This window comes from Drosophila ananassae, chromosome 3L, assembly GCF_017639315.1.
Source record: "Drosophila ananassae strain 14024-0371.13 chromosome 3L, ASM1763931v2, whole genome shotgun sequence".
Lineage (NCBI taxonomy): Eukaryota > Metazoa > Arthropoda > Insecta > Diptera > Drosophilidae > Drosophila > Drosophila ananassae.
In genome coordinates, this window is record NC_057929.1 from 14,732,948 (window position 1) to 14,753,561 (window position 20,614).

General features: G+C 45.2%; 1 protein-coding gene across 3 annotated transcripts in view; it reads left to right on the plus strand.

Annotated features, from left to right (window-relative positions):
• Positions 1-20,614, plus strand: part of LOC6496333 (protein Shroom) — a 42,210-nt gene that overhangs the window by 8,107 nt on the left and 13,489 nt on the right. For 2 of the 3 annotated variants that reach the window (XM_032450213.2, XM_001960681.4), the window contains exons 3-7: positions 8,167-8,369; positions 9,036-9,370; positions 10,124-10,847; positions 10,905-11,916; positions 11,985-12,205. In XM_032450213.2, coding sequence (XP_032306104.1) covers positions 8,167-8,369; positions 9,036-9,370; positions 10,124-10,847; positions 10,905-11,916; positions 11,985-12,205 — 2,495 coding nt within the window. Of the gene's footprint in view, positions 1-8,166; positions 8,370-9,035; positions 9,371-10,123; positions 10,848-10,904; positions 11,917-11,984; positions 12,206-15,067; positions 15,621-20,614 lie in introns of those variants that run through there. The other variant, XM_044715356.1, reaches the window with a different exon arrangement.

Here is a 20,614-nt window from a genome sequence, read left to right on the forward strand (position 1 = left end):
TACATTTAATGATTAGTTTCTTGTGGCTTTTCAAGTTCCCAGAATCTTTCACTTCTTATTTTTTTCTATTTTTTGGAACTTGCTCCCAATGATCCCATTCCTTTATTAGACTCACACTGTCAGAACACACACACATGGCCCAAAGTTTGTTTTTGATTCGCCCCGTCACCCATTAACCTTAACTGAATTATTGTAAGCCGGGTTGGTATCTTCGGGCATGGCCGTGAATGCCACACATTGGAAAATGGATTGGTTTGCGTCTAAAATGCAAAATAATTTACCAAATTAACGGTACCATTATCAACAGCGACGATCCGATCAATCAAAGTGAATCCGATCAATTAAATGTTGCCTCCGAGCGTGGCACAAAGCGTCGGCCAAAAGAGAAATGGTCAATAATAGGAAAAGAGGTTACAAACTCAGAAGAGCAGAATAAACCACAGCGAAGGCCAGAATGCTAAGAACATTGTTGCTACACAAAGAGAAAAGTGTATCAGTTTTATTATGATAGAAGTGTTATAATAGTTATAGGCCTCCCTGCCACTACAAGCCTCTGTGGCCTAAAACTTGCCAAAATTATTTGAATTTTGTTGAAAAAGAATACCCAATATTTCCCTCAGTGCATCCGAGATGGTGTTGATGATAGCTGGGATGGGATGTTGGAGAAATACGTGGACGAGAATTGGAACACCGTTGACCTTATCACCGAGAACTGCCGTCTGCAGGGGTCTATTGATTAATCATCTCGATTCTTAATTGTGGCCCCATCTTCCAATGCCGATTGTTATCATCTTCCTCGCCGGCTTGCAAAATAGTCTTCAGCCGATGTATAGATATTGATTCTCTGCTTTTTTTTTCGTAGCCTTTGGGCCTTTGGCTCTGGAGAATGGATCGATTCGCAGATCGATGGACTGGCATGGATGGATATGGCTGACAGGTTATTGAACCGCTTTATTCTCGGGCATTTGTAACGTTTTATTTTTCATAATTTTTTCGTTGCCATTTTTTTGTGTTGTATGTGGTGTGGTTCGGTTTGTTGCCTTACCACCACACTTTTTCGAGCCGGAGCCTCTTCCCCACACAAAACGCTAATTACTGGCGAGGCGCACGCTTTAGTTCCAGTTATTACTTTGTTAGAGAAGACTCCCGACGACCGAGCCAGCTCCCGAGCCAACACTCCGGCGGTGGCTCTGGTGGTCTGGCTCTATGGTCGGGCGTGGTGTGGAACCCGCCAACTCTAGAGAACTAGTTTCGGGGTCTGGCTCAGATATTTTTGCATCGATTAGGCCACATTCCACGCACCTATCTCGCGCCGCTGGGCGTTGCAATCTCTTCGGGGGCTATTTATAGCTGCAATCGAATTAATTGTGGCCACGCCCCATACCAGCGTTAGTAGTACCGGAATCTCCGCGTCTTTGGATCTCTCGGACCCTCTGACAAAACAAACTGTAATGGGTAATGGGTAATGGGTAATGGTTTGTGGCCATTGGGCGAGATGTCTTCTGACGAAGGTCGTTGCTGTATATTCTTCAGCCTCTTCTTTGCTTTAGATGAATGCGCAGATTTCTAAAGAAAAATATTTTGGCTTTGGATGTAACAAAAAAGACTTCACCTAGGGTCTTCTGTTGGGTTGCCTCTTTAATTTTTTACTTTTTGTTTTTTTGTCGAATCAGCCAAAGTACTTGAAGTTGCACTGGAATCTCTTACTTTTTTTTTTTGGTTTTCGCTCAAGTGTTTGTTGGAGCTATGGCTGATTCGTGAGCTGATCGAGTTGGAGCCAATGGGGCACCTTAATAGTCGCTTCATTTCCGCAGCTAAAAGGAAAGCCAAGCGCGGAAATGATCGCGTATTTTGCCAAAAGAGATCTCCCTAAGCCAAAACGAACTTGGCCCATCACAGTTGCGCAATTAGGCCCAACTACACTGGGACTTCAGGTATTTGAATCTGGGTCTAGAAAGGGGGGCTGTGATTTGAGGCATTTAAGAAATAAATAAACATTTCGATCCACTCTCTAAGATGCTCTAAAAAGGTCTGAGCACCTCGAAGACCCTACTAATTATAGTTTCCGCCAAAAAGTCTTTCCTTAAACCATTTATTTTTCATACACACATCTCACAGACATATTGAATCCCAAGTCACACCTATTTTCTTTGTTCTATTATAATTGCTTCGAGAGGTATCCCACAACCACTACCGGGGCTTACTGGCATTTCACCGGCCTGTCTTCCGTCCTCTGTCTTCTGGCTTCAGTCTTCTGTCTGCAGTCTTCTGGCTTGTATTTCATTTTCATTTCCAATGCCTGTCGAACGCTTCAAGCTCAGTTCGACTTAAGTCAGCTCAGCTCTTAACGCTCATTAGTTTTCTAACTCCAGAGCCCCAACACTCTTGACTCGTTTCTCACACACCACATAGTATACAGCCGCCTAGGAGGCTTCAGCTTCAGCTTCGGCTTCGGCTCTGCAATTAATTAATGCCAACAACAGTCCGGCAGCAACATCAACAGTAACAGCAACAGCAACATGGCCAACAAAAAGTAGCAACAATGCCGCCTGCCAGCGCTAAATTCTAGCCAGATTCCAGCTAAATTGTTTTGGTTTGTCTTTGAACTCGTACCGCCAGGGTTTTTAGCTTCATCCTCCTTGTTTGTTGCCGCTGCCGATGGTTTGCATTTTTTCAGCAGAAGAGCAAAAGAGGGTAAAAAAAAAATTATAACAAATAATTGCGACAGGTGCACCGCACTCCTTCAGTGTCTTCCCCTCCGGAAAAAATGTAGTGGAAAATTTCACCTATGTACCCATTGTTCCGGACATGGCTTATTGTATGCACATCTCCGACTACCGCTTCTGGCCAAGAGGCATAAAGATTTCTTTATGAGCGAACTGATGCCACTGCTTATGCTTCTGCCTTAATTAATTAACAGGCCAAGTGAAAATGCATGCCGTCTTGGCCAAGTGCCGTTGGCTCTCATTTTCCGTTGTTGACTGATTTTTTTTTATTTTCGTCCATTTTTCGGCTAGTTCTTGAACCCACACGAGCAACAAATTTCACTTTTGTTTCTCCGCCAGCAGACAAAAAGCGACATCCGAGCCACGAAAACTTTTGAGGTCAACAGCAAAAGAGACACAACAGACTTGTTCCCATTACCGGAGATCCATTCGTCTGCTGTTGGAGCTGCCGAGGCTGCTGTTGGCCAAAAGTGGCAGAAGTGGCAAGAAGCAACAGCCAGCCAGCCATCCAGCCAGTCAGCCATACGGCCAGCCAGCTAAAGTCCATTGAAATTCTTGCCATCGAACCTCGCCGCAAATGAACTGAAACTCTTCTCGTAATTTAATGCCAACTTAGAAGAATCAAGTCGAGTGGAGTCGTCAAGAGACAGCTGCCCTTTCGATCCAGTTGCAATTTGGCCAAAATAAACATGATTTGCCATTTCGGACGATTTTCTGTGTTGTCATCCAGCAGCCGGAGGATCCAGCTCTGACTCTGACCACATCCTCTTCTACTCGCGGCTTCTTGGCTGGAAAAACAGAAAGTGATGTGAGTGAAAGATTTTTCGGCTTTCTAATTGGGTCCGAAATGGTGACTTTTTTTCTTGCCAATTTCTTAAGACATTTCTTAGCCAGTAGAGCTTGGCCAGTGGGGCTTGGCTAATTAAGGGTCTCGCAGCAGGGCTAATTATGGCAAATATTTTCCATCCATTGGCAGATGTGTGAAAGTGAGTCCGAGAAGTGAGTCCAAACTGAAAACCAAGTCCACTTCTGCCACATGGTTTTTGGTTGCGCTTCGCTGACTGGACTAAACTGAAGCGAGCTTGGGGTCTGGGGTCTGGCTATGGGTCTGGATATGCATATATCTTGAATACAAATATATATAAATAAATTGCGATATGGGTACGTGTTCTTCTGACCTTCTGGAGCTGGCATTCTCCCGCATCTCGAGAACCAGTTGCTGGGGTTGCTGCACTGAAAACAATGTAGATCTCTGCTTGTTGGCTTTGTATCTTTTGGAATTTGTTGCATGGTTCTCAGTGTCTTTTGGCAATTTATTTGTTCTTGTCACAGACTCCTTTTTGGCCTCGTTGCGTTCCTTGGCCGGCCATGTTCGTTCTTATTTGCTGCACGCCTGAAACTTATCACAGGCCATAAATCTAGCCGCATACCAAGCCGGGCCAAGTCGACATACCAGGCCAGAGCTATGGACACTATGGATGCAATATGCCAGTGGAGATTGGTGGACCAGTTGCCGTGTCCATTACCAGTTCTCTGCCGCATGGCTTGGCCAGTTTCGCCAAAGTTATTAACGCCACAAACGGCCATTGAGGTCAAGGATGCCTCCGATACGATTCGATCCGATCCGATCCGATCAGATCCTGATCCCCCCTTCCAAAATCCATTTCACTTCATTGCATAAACTCATTCACACTAATGAGACGCACTCACCCACGGCGGGATGCCAGAAATTATTACTAATGAACCCGCCTCAGATTCACTTTCATCGGTGGCCTACTTAAAGGGCCCAAAGCCAGGAGACCGGAGACGATCCAATCACTTGACAGTTTTGGCGAAAGGAGTATCGAAGTGGAAGTGCCACACATCATCGCCTTTCCTTTGGGCTTCCCCTGACTCCCGCGAAAGTTTGAGGCTGTGGCAGGCTCTTTGATTTCACAAAGCCAACTTGCGTAGCTTCTGGCCATCAGACAGTGGTTGAAAGTGGGTTGCCTAAAAGAGGCTAATAGTTCTAAAAAAAAAGTATATCACTACTAAGAGATTGAGGAAGTCCTAAAATAGCAGATCTCTTAAGCATTTACTTCCCATTTCCATTAATAATAAACAATTAATAAACTTCGTATTGAGCCAGTGTGCCATTGGTCTTGGCCTGGCCCGTGGCCCGTTGCCTGTTGCCTGACTGCCGTTTTGTGACTGTGTCCAATTTGGGCGCAGATTGACAGCGATATGCGTTTAATTTGACGATAAATGGCCAATATAGCACGCAAGCATAAGTCCGGGGCGGGAGGACTTACCGGGTCTCGAGACCAGGGTTTTGGTTTTTTTGTGCATTTTTTTCTCATTTTATTTCTTTAGTTTTTTGTTGGTGTTGCGATCTTTGCAATTCAATTCTAATGCTCGAGGCCTGCGGGCTTCCCCCGACTGGTTCGTGCTCTTGCCAATTGCCAAATTCAAATCCAAATCGCAGCACGATCCGCACCAAGCTGGAGTTGAGTTTGAAGTTGAAGTTGAAACCGAAGCTTGAAACCGAGCCGAGAGGTTGAAGCCACGTTGGCAACTGACACGTTTGCTCGCATTTTGATTGCAATTTCTTTTCTTTTCGGCCAGCTCGGAGATGGAGATTCCGGCTCGACTCTCCACTGGAAAGAGTCAAATTCGTGTTGGCCATTAAAAGCCAGCGACAATGGAAAACGCAAATCAAAAGACCAAAAAACAAAAACCAAATTTTCCTCACGAAATCATTTCGGCCAGTAAGCCGAAAAAAAAGAAAATGCGAATAAAGCTGATTTTTAGCCAGAGAAATCCCCAAATGCATTCTCGCCGCGAATTCCGCATTTCTTCGAGACATGTGGGCGGCTGTCTGTCTCTTTGTCTCCATTTCTCCGTTTCTCCGAGTCTCAGACTCCCAGTCGCTTATCAAAAAGCGTGTTCGACAGTCTGACTAACCCACTAACTGGCCTTCTTTTTGAAGCAAATGAGTCAGACGTTGATAACAAGCCAAAAGTGTACTGGATGCAAGGCAAAAATGTGGCTGACTAATGCAGATACAATGGAGATTCATATAATATAATCTTTCCTAAAATCCCTCTTCAATACCCCTTAATCACCGATACATTATTTTAAACAAATAACATGATTTATGTAGAAAAAAAAGTTCATGGGGAAAATGGGAAATTTCCCAAAACAATTAAAGAAATTCAAGCAAACGGAAACTAAAGTTCACTGGACAAACAAACAAAGCATTTTTCTCTAATTATACGTCTATTATACCCCTAGCCCTTGGCTCTGGGCTTCGTTGGAGGCCTTCCTCTCCTTTATTGATATAATTTTAATAGTTTGTCGAATATTACGCATACGCCCCGTGGCCCAGCAGCAGTCACCTTTCCCTGCCAGGTTTCCCAGGCAATTTGTTTGGCTTTTCCTGCCAGCAGCTTCGACCAGGGCACTTGGCACAATTCATCAAGTGATTTATTTAACACGCGCCCAAGTTTCGGGACGGAAGTCGAAGTTGCCCATGGCACGGGATCATTAAGAATCCAACGGATCGGATCCCCAGCTGTGACCCAGTGCACTAGTTACTCTAGCTCTGGCCACGTCTCTAGTTCCTAGCCTCATCTCCATGCCTGGGCCGACCATTGATTTATTGTGCTAGAGCTGCTCCTCCAGCTCCACCAGCTCCTCTAGCTCCTCCAACTCCTCCATCGCATCCAGCTCATCCAGAGCAATTTCACATGGGTATAGCCCAGCTGTGGCCGATAATTATGGGTTTTCGACTAGAGAGGTTTCTCTGGGCCAGAAAAAAGCAGAAAAATAGCAAAGGGCCCCGTGGGACAGTTGCTGATTTAAATTCGTGTTAGAGAGACACAATAATTACGGCAATTGGCCAAAAAGCAGTAAACAAAAAAGCCAAACTTAACCGAAAACCGAAAACCAAACGAAATGAAACTGCACGACGATCGACTGACTGACTGGCTGACTGACTGGGTGAGTGAGTGAGTGAATGAATGAATGACTTTTCGGTCTCTTGGGAATATTCAGAGAGTGGCTTGGAACCATTAAAATTCTTTGCGATGCGCCCTAGAGGCACCTCAAATAAAAAAGGCAAGAAAACCGAGAGACAGACTTTGATTTTTTAAGTTCCAACCCAAGTAGTTGACCCAGAAAATGATTCTATTGCATATCGGCGACTGTCAGTCATGTGATTCGTTATTATTATTATTATTATATATAGGTATTGCCATTAAGCATTTATGATTTTCTGATTTATTTCTGCTGCTTTTGTGGCGCCAAAGTCAAAAAGACAATCAGCAGCTGCTGCCCACATAGTTACCAATAAAAAATCACATTATATATATAAATAAGTATACATATATTGTATATATATATAAAAAAAAAAACCATACAATCCGGCAATCTCAATGCAATCGAGACTTGAAGCCAAGTCAGTCAAGTGGCTTAAAGGCTTGGTCTTGTAACGTTTCGTTTTCGGTTTCGTTTTAGTTTTATTTTGAACGTTAGTTTTTTATATTTTTTATATTTTGTATTTCTCTGGCCTCTATTTCTCCACATGTCTCAGCTTTATGCTTGAGTATTTACAATTCGATGTGGTTTACGAGAAAAAAAATTAAGTATACGACACGAGGGATGGCAAACCAATTGAGGGTAAAGATATGGGGCTTGGCTCTAGGGGAGTTTCTAAGAGATAGCGATCTCTACACATATGACGGATTAATGCGGAAAACTTTAATAGCCATTATCTGGCATGGCTACAACTTTTAAATAAACAAATTTTCAACTGAAAGCAAACAGCTATTACCTGTTAACTCTAACAACTATTCGAGTGCATTTCAATCACTTGGGTGATCGTGTTTTCTGTTTGTTCACTTGGATATTACCAAATTTTCACTCAATTCAGTGAACTTGATCACCATATCGCAGCATGAATCACGGCTTGAAGGCTTCAAAGCCCTCCGTTCATGTGGCTTCCACCTCCAATCGAGCAACAGTCGAGCTCCGAAATCCCAGAAAGCTCGCCTTGTGCACAACATTACTTAATCCGGCTTATTATGGACGCTCTGCTTGGCTTTGTCTGTTGCCAGATTTTTGTTGTTTTTGGCCGTATCCGTCTGCTACAACCGCTCCCTGCCACTGCCTCCCCTCTGCCCCTATGGTTGTGTGGATAATACATATACTTCGAATATATTTGTTTCTTGGCAATTGCATCGAGTGCACTGCAATAATTTTCTCTTAATTATCTAATGAACGGGCCAACGGAATTGTTTCGGATTTGTATATTTTTTTTTGGGGATAATTACGGCTGCAGATCATTTGCAAATGTGAGCCGCAGCGGTCGCATAACTAATGATTATTAACCATTTTCGAGCTGATGTTTTTCGGAACTTATGCAACAACTGACTGATTTCTCTCCGTTTGATTTTTGCAGGATGATATGATGCCGATGCCCCACCACAAGGCCCCGGATCAGTGCGGCCTAACCCAGGCCGGACTCGAGGAGTACAATAACAGATCGTCATCCTACTACGAGCAGACGGCCTTCCACCACCAGAAGCAGGCCTCCTATGCCCAGTCCGAGGGCTACCACAGCTATGTGTCCAGCTCGGACTCGGCCACGCCATTTCTGGATAAGTAAGTTGTAAACTGGGAAAGTCGCGGAGGAAATTGTTGCGATGCAGTGAGAAAAACACACACTGTACAACTGGTTCTTGTTACTCTATCTTCTGGGAATTAAAATACATCTGGAGTGATGGAGTTTAAACATTCCAATTTCTCTCTGTGTAACTGCATTGCAAACACGTTTTTCCTCGCACATACTCGCATCAAATGCCGAGCGACAATTATGAATTTTATTTGTACACTAAAAAACGCCATAAAAAATTCTTGGTAACGCAAAAAGCATTTGAGCCAAGCACATGGGCCAAGATATGGAGAAATAAAACCGAAAACGAGCAGCTTAAGCTTGGCTCTCAAGGTCTTTTGGCTCCGTCTCCGCTTCAGATCCAACTCTGTTTCTATTTTCTGTCCGATTGTGTCTGTCTGGCTGTCGGTGAACTTGCCCCAAGTGGTGAAGAGAGTCCACCACCATGTATCTATGTATCTTTACGGCCAGCCAACTATCTGAAGGCTGAGCAAGAAATTCAAGTAATTGCGGCCATGCGAAAATAGAAAAAATAAAAATAGTAAGAAAAACCAGAAACCAGAAATCACAAATTTCTGTAGCACGCAATGAATTGCCAAAAAGCTCCAGCCAGTTGGCTCCAGTACTTTAACCAAAACTTGATGTTCTATTTGCAGATTACGTCAGGAGAGCGATCTGCTGTCGCGGCAGTCGCATCATTGGTCGGAGAACGATCTCTCCTCCGTTTGCAGCACCTCCGTGGCGCCGTCGCCCATTCCGATCTTGGCCACCCGCCAGTCGCATTCCCATTCCCACTCTCATTCCCATTCCCATGCCAACTCCTCCGCCTCCGCCTCTTCCAGTCCCAACAACAACACCATCAACGGATCTGGGAACAACAACAACAGCTCGGAAAGCACTTCCTCCACGGAAACTCTGAAATGGCTGGGCTCCATGAGCGATATATCCGAAGCGAGTCATGTCACAGGCTATAGCGCCATTGCCGAATCGGGTAAGTCTTTGAAATATAACTGCTTTGGTAAAAGATTACTAAAAGATTGCATTAAAAGATGAAAATTGTGGAAGATATGGCCATCGCAGGGGGTCATATATGGAAATCCAGGATTTTACAAGGGGTCCATCAGGAAAAATATGAAAAATATCGATCGAAAATTTTGTTCTAGGATTGTGATGCAGATTGATGGGGAATCGATATACAAATCGATTAAGGTATTCCTTTCAAGGATCGGATGAAAATTGTGGAAGATATGGACAGCGCAGGGGGTCATATATAGACAACTAGCATTTTTGGTGACCCCCCCACAAAAACTTTAAAAATGTGGATCGAAAAGTTTATTCCTGGGTTTTTAATTAGATTTTTAGAAAATTAATCAACGATTAGTTAAGGTGTTCAAATGTATAATGGGTTACAATTTGCAGAGATTTAGACTTCATGTAAGCTTAGGTTATTCAAGTAATTGTGTTCAGCATAGCTGAGTATTATTTTACAAGAAAATGTAATCATGGCTTAGAGCGAGTCAGGTCACAGCAGTTTTTCGGGGTGAATGGGTGGCCAGCTGTAATAAGAGAAGGCTGCCAAAAAATTTGTGTGGCGACTGGCAGGCAGCCAGGCAGGCAACCCACTCACCCACGACCTTGGCTTGCCGTTGGCCCACTTTTACCGCTGGCTACCGACTGCTCCTTTTTAGAATGCTCCCAACGAGTTGGAGGACACGCCCTAACCCAGCCATTCTCCGTCTTGCAGTTTCCTCATCGCAGCTGATTGTGCACAGCTCCCGGGTGCTGACCCCCAAGCGACACCACAGCGAGAGTGTGCTATACCTGCACGACAGCGACCCGGCAGCCCAGAGCGGCTCCCCCCCAGAAGGCAGTTCCTCCAAAGTCGTCTCCTCGGTGACCAAAGCAATATCTGAGGAGGGGAGTGGCAGTGTGGCGCAACCACTGCGGGTGCAGCATCGCCACAGTCCCAGCTATCCGCCCGTGCACACCTCAATGGCTCTCCACCACTTCCAGCAGCAGCAGCAGCAGGATCACCAGAGCCACCACTACCAGTCCAAGCTGAGCACAAAAAGTTCCTTGCAAGAGTTGGAGTCCCCAACGGAGATGCCTCGCTCCCACCTCGGACAATCCCACTCCATGGGCGATCTCCAGCAGCAGCAGCAGCCGCATCACCAGCTGGGCAGGCAGCACAAGTCGAGCATCTCGGTGACCATTTCCAGCAGCGAGGCGGTGGTCAGCATAGCTCCTCAGCCCCCGGCCGGTAAGCCAAGCAAACTGCAGACTGACGCCCTCAGCTGCAGTGCACCCAGTGTGGGGGAGCAGAGTCCTCCGACGCCGAGTGATTCCTATCGCAGCAACCACCGTCTCTTCCCGGTGAGCACCTACACGGAGCCGGTGCACAGCAACACCTCGCAGTACGTGCAACACCCCAAGCCGCAGTTCAGCTCGGGCCTGCATAAGTCCAACAAGTAGGTTTATGCGATCCTTTAATGAATCTACTATAATTTTATTATTCTTTTCAACAGACTACCTGTGATAACGCCAGCGGGAGCCACTGTCCAGCCCACCTGGCATTCGGTGGCCGAGCGGATCAACGACTTCGAGCGCAATCAGATGGGGGAGCCGCCCAAGTTCACCTACCTGGAGCCGAGTAAGACGCGTGCCCTCCCAAACCCGGCTCTGAAGGCGCTCCAGAAGAACGCCGTGCAATCCTACGTGGAACGGCAGCAGCAGCAGCAACATCAGCGGCAGGAGGAGCAACAGTTGCTGCGTCCGCACTCGCAATCCTATCAGTCCTTGCAAGGCGAGCGGAAGTCTCTGCCAAACAATCTGAGTCCTAATATGGTGGGTCTTCCCCCTTCTTCATCCACGAGGGACTGTAGCTCTCCGACGCCACCGCCTCCTCCGCCCAGATCCCGCAGCCTGCTGCCCAACATCCTGCGGCGATCCAGTTCGGCCTCGGACTATGCAGAGTTCAGAGATATGTATCAGTCAGGGCAGGGGCAGGCGCAAGGTCAGAGGCCGCCCAGCATTCGCAACATAAGTAGTGCCGAGAAGATGTCCTTCAACGACTGTGCCCTTCCCCCACCACCACCTCCACCACGAGGCCGTGTGGCCCTGCCCACGCGGAGGACTTCTTCGGCCACGGAGTACGCCCCTATGCGGGACATGTTGCTGCTGCAGCAGACCGCCGCTCTGGCCCACCAGCAGCATCATCCGCAACAGCATCGCAGCAACAGCCATATGCCGCCCGAGCGTCCGCCCAAGCATCCTCACTTGCGGGTCCCGTCACCGGAGCTGCCGCCGCCGCCACAGAGCGGGGAACTGGACACCAGCTATACCTTCGACGAGCCACTGCCTCCGCCACCGCCGCCGGAAGTGCTGCAGCAACGTCCGCCGCCCTCGCCCAATCGGCGGAATAGCTTCGCCGGAGCCGGCTCCACACGTCGCACCGCCTACGCAGCCCCACCATCCAATATAGTTCCCGTGGCAGCCAAGGTGCCACCTCTGGTGCCCAAGAAGCCCACCAGCTTGCAGGTGGGTTTTGCCAGCTACCGTCTATGAATTGCATTTTGATTGCTGATTTTATTTCCATGTGTTTGCAGCATAAGCACCTCGCCAACGGAGTGGCAGGCACTGGGGGCAGCCACCAGCCCACCAACAATCGCAAGCGACCACATCATACGCCATCGACGCAGCCCATCCTCGAAAACGTGGCCAGCAACTCGAATGTGGCGCCACCGCCACCGCCCCTGCTGCCTCGAGCCAGAAACAACGCCCATGACCACGTCATTGCCAGTAATTTGGAAAGCAATCAGCAGAAAAGGTGAGTCTTTACTTTGTAATAACACATAGTCTATAATACATATTATAAGGATATATTTGGTAAACCTTCTCTTGGGTAATATAGTCAAGGTGGCTTTGGTTTTTAGATTTTAATCTTGTTTTTAATAAGAAGACCACGAAGGCCATTAAACGCGTTCAGGCCTTAATGTATTCAGTTAGCTTCGGCCGCATCGTCAGCATGGCTTAAATCGCCCACTTTCGGCCACTCCCAGCCATAAACTTATTGTTCTTGACCTTATCGAATCCAATTAACTCTGAATGGAGTGCGTGGCACGGTAGCTGGCTTTGCGATCTTGGCTAATGAGCCGCTTCCTTGCCACGGCCTGGCCGTCAATCAGCTGTCGCCTAATGCTTAATTGGATTATGAAATACTCGAATGCCCGACTTTCGCTTTCGACCCACTAAACCCGGTCGACTCCAGTCTCAGTCCCAGTTTCGGTTCCAGTCCAGTCGGCAGTTGCCAATCTCTAAACGCCACCTGAGCAGGCAGCACAACAACAAAAATAAACAAAAAACAAAAAATGTGTCAACCAAACAACGATTTATGTTTGACTCCTTGGCGTGTGGGCAGCACCACTCCCCCACCAGCACCAGTATCGGCACCAGCTCCACTAGCACCACTCTCTGTCCCCAGCATTCCCTAATGAAACCAATCACCACCCACCCCAACCCACCGTGTGGCTCAGTTCTTTGTTCTGATTGTGCCGGTAAAAGCCAATCAAATTGAAAATCGAAAAGGTCCATTCTTGGCCGGGGCTTTGAGGCTGACATTGATAGATGAACGCCGGGGCGGTTCATTAGCGCACTGAGCGCATACTTTTTGCAGTCACTATATGGCATCGCACCCAATTTTCGGGCATTAGATAACTCACAGCTACACACTGAGTTCAGGCTCTTTCGGCACAGTGGTTGCGGGTCTTTGAAATCGAAAGCAATTTATAATATTTTGGGTTTATATGAGATGATGTCGTGAGAGCATATGGAATAAAATATATCTCTATTTTATTATTTGAAAAACCACAATGTAGAGGTTATTCCACTGTGGCCTGTCCATGTTCAATAATTTCTATGGCCTGTCATGTTTTAGTTTTTTGTTTGTTGCTTTGTTTTGGTTTGTTTTGTTTGGTGGCTCGGTTGACACCGAGGGAGACCTTTGCGGCACGATTTGTTGCAGCAGCAGCATCCAGCACGAGACAAATATTGACACAATTTGTGGCAAAGTTTTCAACTCCCGAAGCATAGGCTTCGGCTGTGGCTTTGGCTTTGGGGAGTTTGCTGTTTGCGATTTAGCTGGCAACTTGTAAATGGGCTTGTCAGAGAGCTTCGTTGTGTTTTTATTCCTCATTTGATCGAGGGTTCAAATGCCGTTCACCGAACGTGCCTAATTTGCATTTTGAAAGTTTGGCGTGCGGAAAATAGAGCAAAGGGCAGTCATTGCGGTGCATTTCTCGAGCTGCATCAGTCGGGACGATCACCTGCAGACACTCTTGCCACGGCTGACTTCAATTAGAGCAGCTACAAACTAAGCAAAAGAAGGAAAAAATCTTTTAAACAAAAAACCCTGAAAGGTGTGCCATGTGTTCTCTTGACAGCCTCTAATTATCGCCTCGCACAGCCGTCGGCCAAAAAGTCGCAGCAAAGTGCAGGCTTTTGCCGAATTAATTCGCTCTTTGGCAATTTGGCAATACTAGAGTGTTGCTGGGCTGTATTATTTTCAAATTAACTGACACTATTCAGCATTGAGCTGTGTGCTGTATGCTGTGAGGTGATCCGACCACAGACCACGCGTCGTATGCGCGCTATAAATCACTCATTCGCCATGTTGCCAAAGTCGCAAAAGGAACACGAGAAAAAACATAATGGAAAACGCCATGCTAGACAATTCAATTTATCCGGCTGCAAGTCGCGACTCTTTCGATGCAGTTGCCATGATTAGGCGACGACGTCGCCAGCATTTCAAGCCAGATTGTCAGCCAGCCAGCAAGCCCGTGACCCAGGCTAACAGCCAGCCCCAGCTAGCCACATTTAACAAAGTGTTTGCCATAATTCCTGCTCCCTATCGCCAGCTAAATATCGACAGCACAGCACAATATACAACCAATGATCGATTGAACTTTGCTCGATGACGATGCAACAGCAGCGACAGATTGGCGATGAGAGAACCTCGGCCGCCGAGTCAGGCCGCCGCCATTTGCAACAAAAGGTGATTGAATTTAATGGATTTGTGGGATTGGTACCGACAGATGCAGGGTACTGCTCATAATAAAGCTTATTAAGATCGGAAAATGGGATCTCGATAGCAGAGAACAGGAATATATATTGTAAAACCTTTTATGGTTCGTACAAGGTTCCTTTTGTTCGAAACTAACCAAAAGAGTTGCCTACTTTTGGCGTCCGAAAATGGCGGAGGAAGTGATCTCAACCGCTCAGCTCAGAAGTATGCTATAGGTTTTGACTGCATAAGTAAGAGCATCAAAAGCAGTCTCTCTTTCGTTAAGAGAGAAAACCTAAATCAGTCTGGTAATAAAATCTGGATGATAACCATCTTGGCAAAATTTCAATAAATGGCTTAATTAATTGGCCCATAAATAACATCTAGCCATAAATGCGTATCAAACAGCTAGAACTTTAATGCAGAACTTTAGCTTTATTCGATGGAGAAAATTCCTGGCCAGTGACTCTGTTTTGCCAACAAACAGTTGGTAAGCCGCACTAGCGCTCTCTTAGCTGCGCACTATTCTCTTAACCGAACCGGCTCTGGGCTGGAGTGTGTGTTTTGGGCCGCTTTTCTCGGGTGGGTTTCTCGGTTTGCACTGCGCGTCCGGAGTATCTGTAAAATGTGAAATGTATCTCAAACGAGAAAAAACCGCTGACGCGATCGGACGTTCGCGCAGCTCCTTGTCAGAAAAGTAACGAAACGCGTGTGAAAATAAATCAGTTGCATACCAAACTTTTCGGCAATTAAAAATGCAAAACAATCGTGACACTTTGCCGAGGCCAGTGTTGTATCAATTTCGTTTTGCGGCAACAGCCACTTCCTGCTACCCAAAATAATCCAAAAAACAAAGTAAAGAAAAGGCTTACCTACAAGGAAGTTCGGTGGCGCGCGGGTTCAAATGTTAGGCCAACAAACTGCATAGCATTTCCACAGAAAAAAAGTTTAAAATTTTAAATAAAAAAAATACCAAAAAAAACTGGCAAACAAACAAAAGGAAGCGAAAGATATCACGCAAGTCTCTTCGGTTTGTCAATTCGGTGTCCGTGCTGTATCTGTATCTGCATCTGGTTGTATCTTGGAGTGCGCGGCGGCTCTTCCCAGCCAAATTGGATTTCACAATACTGGATACCGTCTACCACATGAAAATGGTGTTCGGCGGCAAGTTTCGAATCAGAAGGTAAACACAATAAGCACACAATTTCGCACACTCAATTTCGGGCCAAGTCGACTGGTCAGTTATTATGATCTCAGCTGATAAGGCCCGAACTATTAACGTCTGTCATTAGTCAGCGGTAGCAGGAAGTTCTACGAGCTATTGTTGGGAACACTTCGAGAAATAGAGAGCCTTTCCCTGGAAATCCATAGATTAGATTACACTTAAAAATTTATTATTCAAATAATAAGTCAAGTATAGCTATTGTCTGATAGGCTAGAGTCTAATAGGCTTGCCGGGCTTGAAAATGAAAACTTGACTTCTAATTAGAACGTCACTCAACGGAGAACTTTTCAGTTTTTTGTTCCCAAGATAAACCGAGTCGTTTGTTAACTGCATTCTACGGCAGTCTGGCCGGAGACTAGACCGTCGCATAGTTGTTGCCTCTTGTTGTACTAGTTTGTGGCGACGCTGTCGGCTAACTTCAGTGGAACCATATTTAGCAAGCTCAATGCCTAACGTCTCCGCTAATGACAACAGTTGCTACAGTGGCTGTCTGCACGGAAAATAAAATATAATTTATATAAAAAACAAAATTATTTGCTGAGTGTTTGGTGCCCCAATTTCTGTCACTGTACGCTCCAGCCTCTGTCTTCGGCTCTAATAACTCTTGGCCCGAACTGATAAATTTTCACAGCTGTTGTCTCCCCACTCCTCTGTCTTCAGGTGGCTCTCTCTCTTCTCTTCTTTCCCTATTATCGCCATTCCCTTTGACAGCCACGTAGGCGGCAGGTGCAAAACTGCGGCACGTTTCCTTCTCCACGCTCCTCTCCTCTGATCGCCACTTACCTGCCGTGGCAAATTGTCGGCGGACAGATACAAATGTATCTCAGTATCTGCATCTGTGTGCCGCTAAGGCTGATGCTGAGGCTGAGAGACACGCGTCAGTGTGGCAAATCATTTGCCATAAGTCATAACCAGGTCTATTGACATTCGAGCCATATGGAGTGGTCGAGCCGGCTATCAGTGCAAAGATCTTATCGATTTTTCGCAGAACAATGAGGACCTTTGTTTGCTTTTGGCCAAAGCGGGGGAAAACCGGTTTCGTTTTGGCCAAGGAACAGCTGGTGGTTGATTGGCTGGCTAGTTGGTTTTATTGGATCATTGGTCACCCCTAAGAACGGTCTCGGGGGGCAACTGTTACTCGTCGTTTGAGGCCAACAACCCCAAGGGAAAGGCCTGAAAACAAGGACATCCGTACACTAACTTGAAGGGTTGACTTGGCAAAGGGGAATTCCATCCAACTAATATACCCCATAGCTTATAAAGGGTATATAATATTAGCATAAAATATAAAATCAACAAACTTGGCTGGGTTGGTTCTCGTTTTTTATTGGGGCTTCGCACGAGAATTTCGAAATAAACGACCGGGAATGGAATTTGCTGTCCGCGGCTGAAAATTAGTGTCTAGCTCAGCACTGGGAACGGCGAATTTCTTTGGCAGCATAAACAATCTACTGAAATAATCAATAAACATTTTTACAATATCAAAGCAACCGATCAAAGAATGATATAGTGGGGGTCGGTCTTGTTCCCCCAGTAGATCCGTGAAATTGCTTCGACCTTCGGGCCAACTTAGATTTCTGGTGTGTGCCATTTGCAGGGCTAAATGTTTATTGTTATTGTGACGGCCTATTCAACTAAACAAACATCAAACAATAAATGTTTATTGTGCCCTGGCTGCGGCGGTGCTGTTCGTTTTCATTGCCAATCGATTCGATTTGGAAAACTTGTAATACCAATCAAATCTGTTCTCTGCTCTGCCCCGAATTGGTGCCTTGATTTGTTTGTGGTCTCAATCACTTTGATCTCTGATCTGTGATTTCTTCAATGCTAATTATAGGCGGAGACAATAAATTCAAGAGTTTTCAATTAGCAGCGTCTTGATTGTTCTAAACACAGGCTTGATTTTCTACCATTTCATATTCGGGTCGAGGCACAATTTTTGTTCGGTTTTTCGGGGGAATGTTTCGCATTTCGCGACTATTTTTATGGCTTAGCGATCGAGAACACTTGAGCAAATATATGTATATATACGACGTATATAAATTAACGTGCTTTCTCAATTGCAAAACAAAACGAAAAGCAACAAAAAACGCACAAGAAGCTCAAATGAAGTACACGCGGCCGTATTTCAGTCTTAATAAAAATGTATAAAAATGCCATTTTTTAATCAACGCTGACAAATTGACAATTTGAATAACAAACAGAAGCAAAAAGGCTGAAAACTCAAAACTGAAACGAAAATAACTCAAAGAAAGAAGAAAGAGAGACCGTACGGAAGCTTGATTAACAAAGCTGTTACGGAAGCCTCTTAAAATCTCCGCGGAGACTAATCCGAGAAGTTCAACAATCTAATCCCAGTCCGTCCGAAACTATCAATCAACGTACCGTGCTGGGCCCTGTTCTCTATTTATGATAATTAGATGGTCTCATAAAACCAAAACAAATCGGTTAATGTAATGGCCCGCTCACTAATGACTCTTGGCCCGAACCGTAATCAATTGGCCGGGTTCTGGGATTACGTATACGACGTGTACTGCATTCTAATGGCTGGGCTTTTGGGTCGCCCACGATATGCAAATGGAGTGCCACAATCGACACGTGAAAAGCTCTTCATTATCGCCCGGTTCTTTGAGAGCAGTTTCGACCGACAACCACCTATCTTGCAGTTCCCTACAGGTGGGCCGGGCTGGAAAGTCCCGGGAACTACGGACCACAAAGAGCCGCTTCACAAATTGCTGGGGGAAAAAAGCGTAAAACAAAAGCTACCTACGTTGTGAACCCGATTGCAATTGTAATTTACTGTATATCTTTTTTTTTTGTTTTTTGTTCTATATATACATAGTTACTTTCCCGAGTTATCTGAAAGTGAACGGGCCCCGCGATCGTTACTCATCGGCAGAGAACAGAATATACAAAAAACTGAGTCCAAGTCTGGCTCAGCGAACCATCAAAAACAACTAAAATATCTGCATGAAAGCCCGGGGTATACAGAGCACATTTAACCAGATACCTATACAGACCTAAACACACAGATACTTTATGTACAGATATAGAACAAAAAGCCAAATGAAGCTAAATGAGTGCAGAGTGACAAAAGCCAAGTGGGGGGGAATTCCTCAAATGACAAAGGCGACCCGGCAATGCCCTATAAAAATAAAAGAGGAAGTGACAAGTGGAGTGGTTGGGAAAAGAATGGGGTGGGCCTCGTAGAAAGCTGCGATTTTTATTAAGATTGCAAAGAATGAATATGAATTTGTTACTTGCGATGCTCTCCAAAGATTGCAAGGTGCTAAGGTGTTATTTAGAGAAAATAGGTAAAGGTGTTTATGATTTAAAGATTCAAAAATCAGTGTCAGATGGGTGAGGAGATCACCTTCTAAGTGGGACAATCCTTAGGGCTACCCGCTCGTATCCAATCCAAGTTCAAGCTATGGTAAGAGTATACTTACAACAGCGGTTTCCATTTCATATATGTAGACAGGGGCACACAGGGGCAGATAAAGTTGCGGGTTCCCCCGAGCGGCAGAAACAACAAGTTCAAGTCGAGCGGGCAGACAAAGTACCGCAAAAGTCAAACAAATGTGGCGGCAAGAGACAATGAGGGAGCCACATTCTTATATACTATAAATAGGTGGGGGTACTCAACTATGGAAAGATGATCGGGCCAGCAGGGACTCGAGAACATTTGGCATACATATTTTAGGTCAACGGATGTGCTTGCGGCTCCAGCATAAATCCGACATGTTTACCCACAGACGTATATATCACCTGAAGACAAGGTCAAAATCGTGGTCCAAAGCCAAATTCAATTAGCCACAAAATTAATGTATTAAAAGAAGGCAAAGACGGCGAGGCAAAGGGGGCTAAACGCTCCAGTAACCTCCGGCTGCGAGCCACTTCCTTTTGATTTCGTGGACGGCGGTCGAAACAAAAACCAGCCCGAGCCACGCAAATCATTAAGAAGCAACTGAAAATTTCACAAATTAACTTTATAACACGAAAATTTCTCGATGCCGGGCCGGGGCAGACATACATATCATAAATATGAAAACCAAATTAATAATTATGAGCCGAAAACTGCCCAAAAGGTAAATAAGTTTTGCTTCCTGCTCTCGACATCGACGCTTTTGGGGCTACTGTGGAGGCCCAAAGATTGGATCTTCGACTCCTCTCCGTGGACTTTTGGGGGCACTTTGATTTTTGCTTTTTATTTTTTATTTTATGTCTGACTTTTTTTGTCTTGTGCTCTTGTGCACGAAAATTGCTTTGACACAAAAACAAAAAAGCCAAACAAAAAAACCTTTTTTTTAGTGGGTCACGCGCGTCATGAGCAAATGAAAACCACCGGACTGTCCAGACAACCTACCAACCCACCCAGATGATAAAAATCAAAACATGCGCAAAAACCAAAAAACCTACAATAAAAAATAAAAGGAAGGAAAAACCAAAAAGCAAAAGCAAACCAAAACAAAAAGAGCCTCACAAAATGTCCAAAAAACCAAATTAAAATCGGAGCAGTACTTGGCCCGGGTTTCCCGGCTAAAAAGCGCATGGCTAAATTGTTTGCCTAATTTGGTTTTTTTATGCTGTTGTTAGGTTGTTTTTTTCTTCTTTAACTCGGTTTAAATGTAATGCAATTAACATTTTTTAACATATCGTATAGTTTTGTTTAAACGCAACAATTTCTCATCGGCCTGGGAAGGTTTTTGCGGCCAATGCTCATAAAATATGCAATTTCGGGCATTTGTTGGCTTATTTGGAGTTGGTAATAAAACATCAAGTGGAAATACTTTGGACAAAAATTAAGACAGATTTTTATGGGTATTTGCGCCGTTTAATTGCCATTATAAAACCAAATTGGCCAGCTTTGATAATGGCCAGGGAACTGGCCTATTACTTTTCAGTGGTTTTTGTTGCAAAACTAAAGTAATTGATAAATAGTGGTTCTGTTA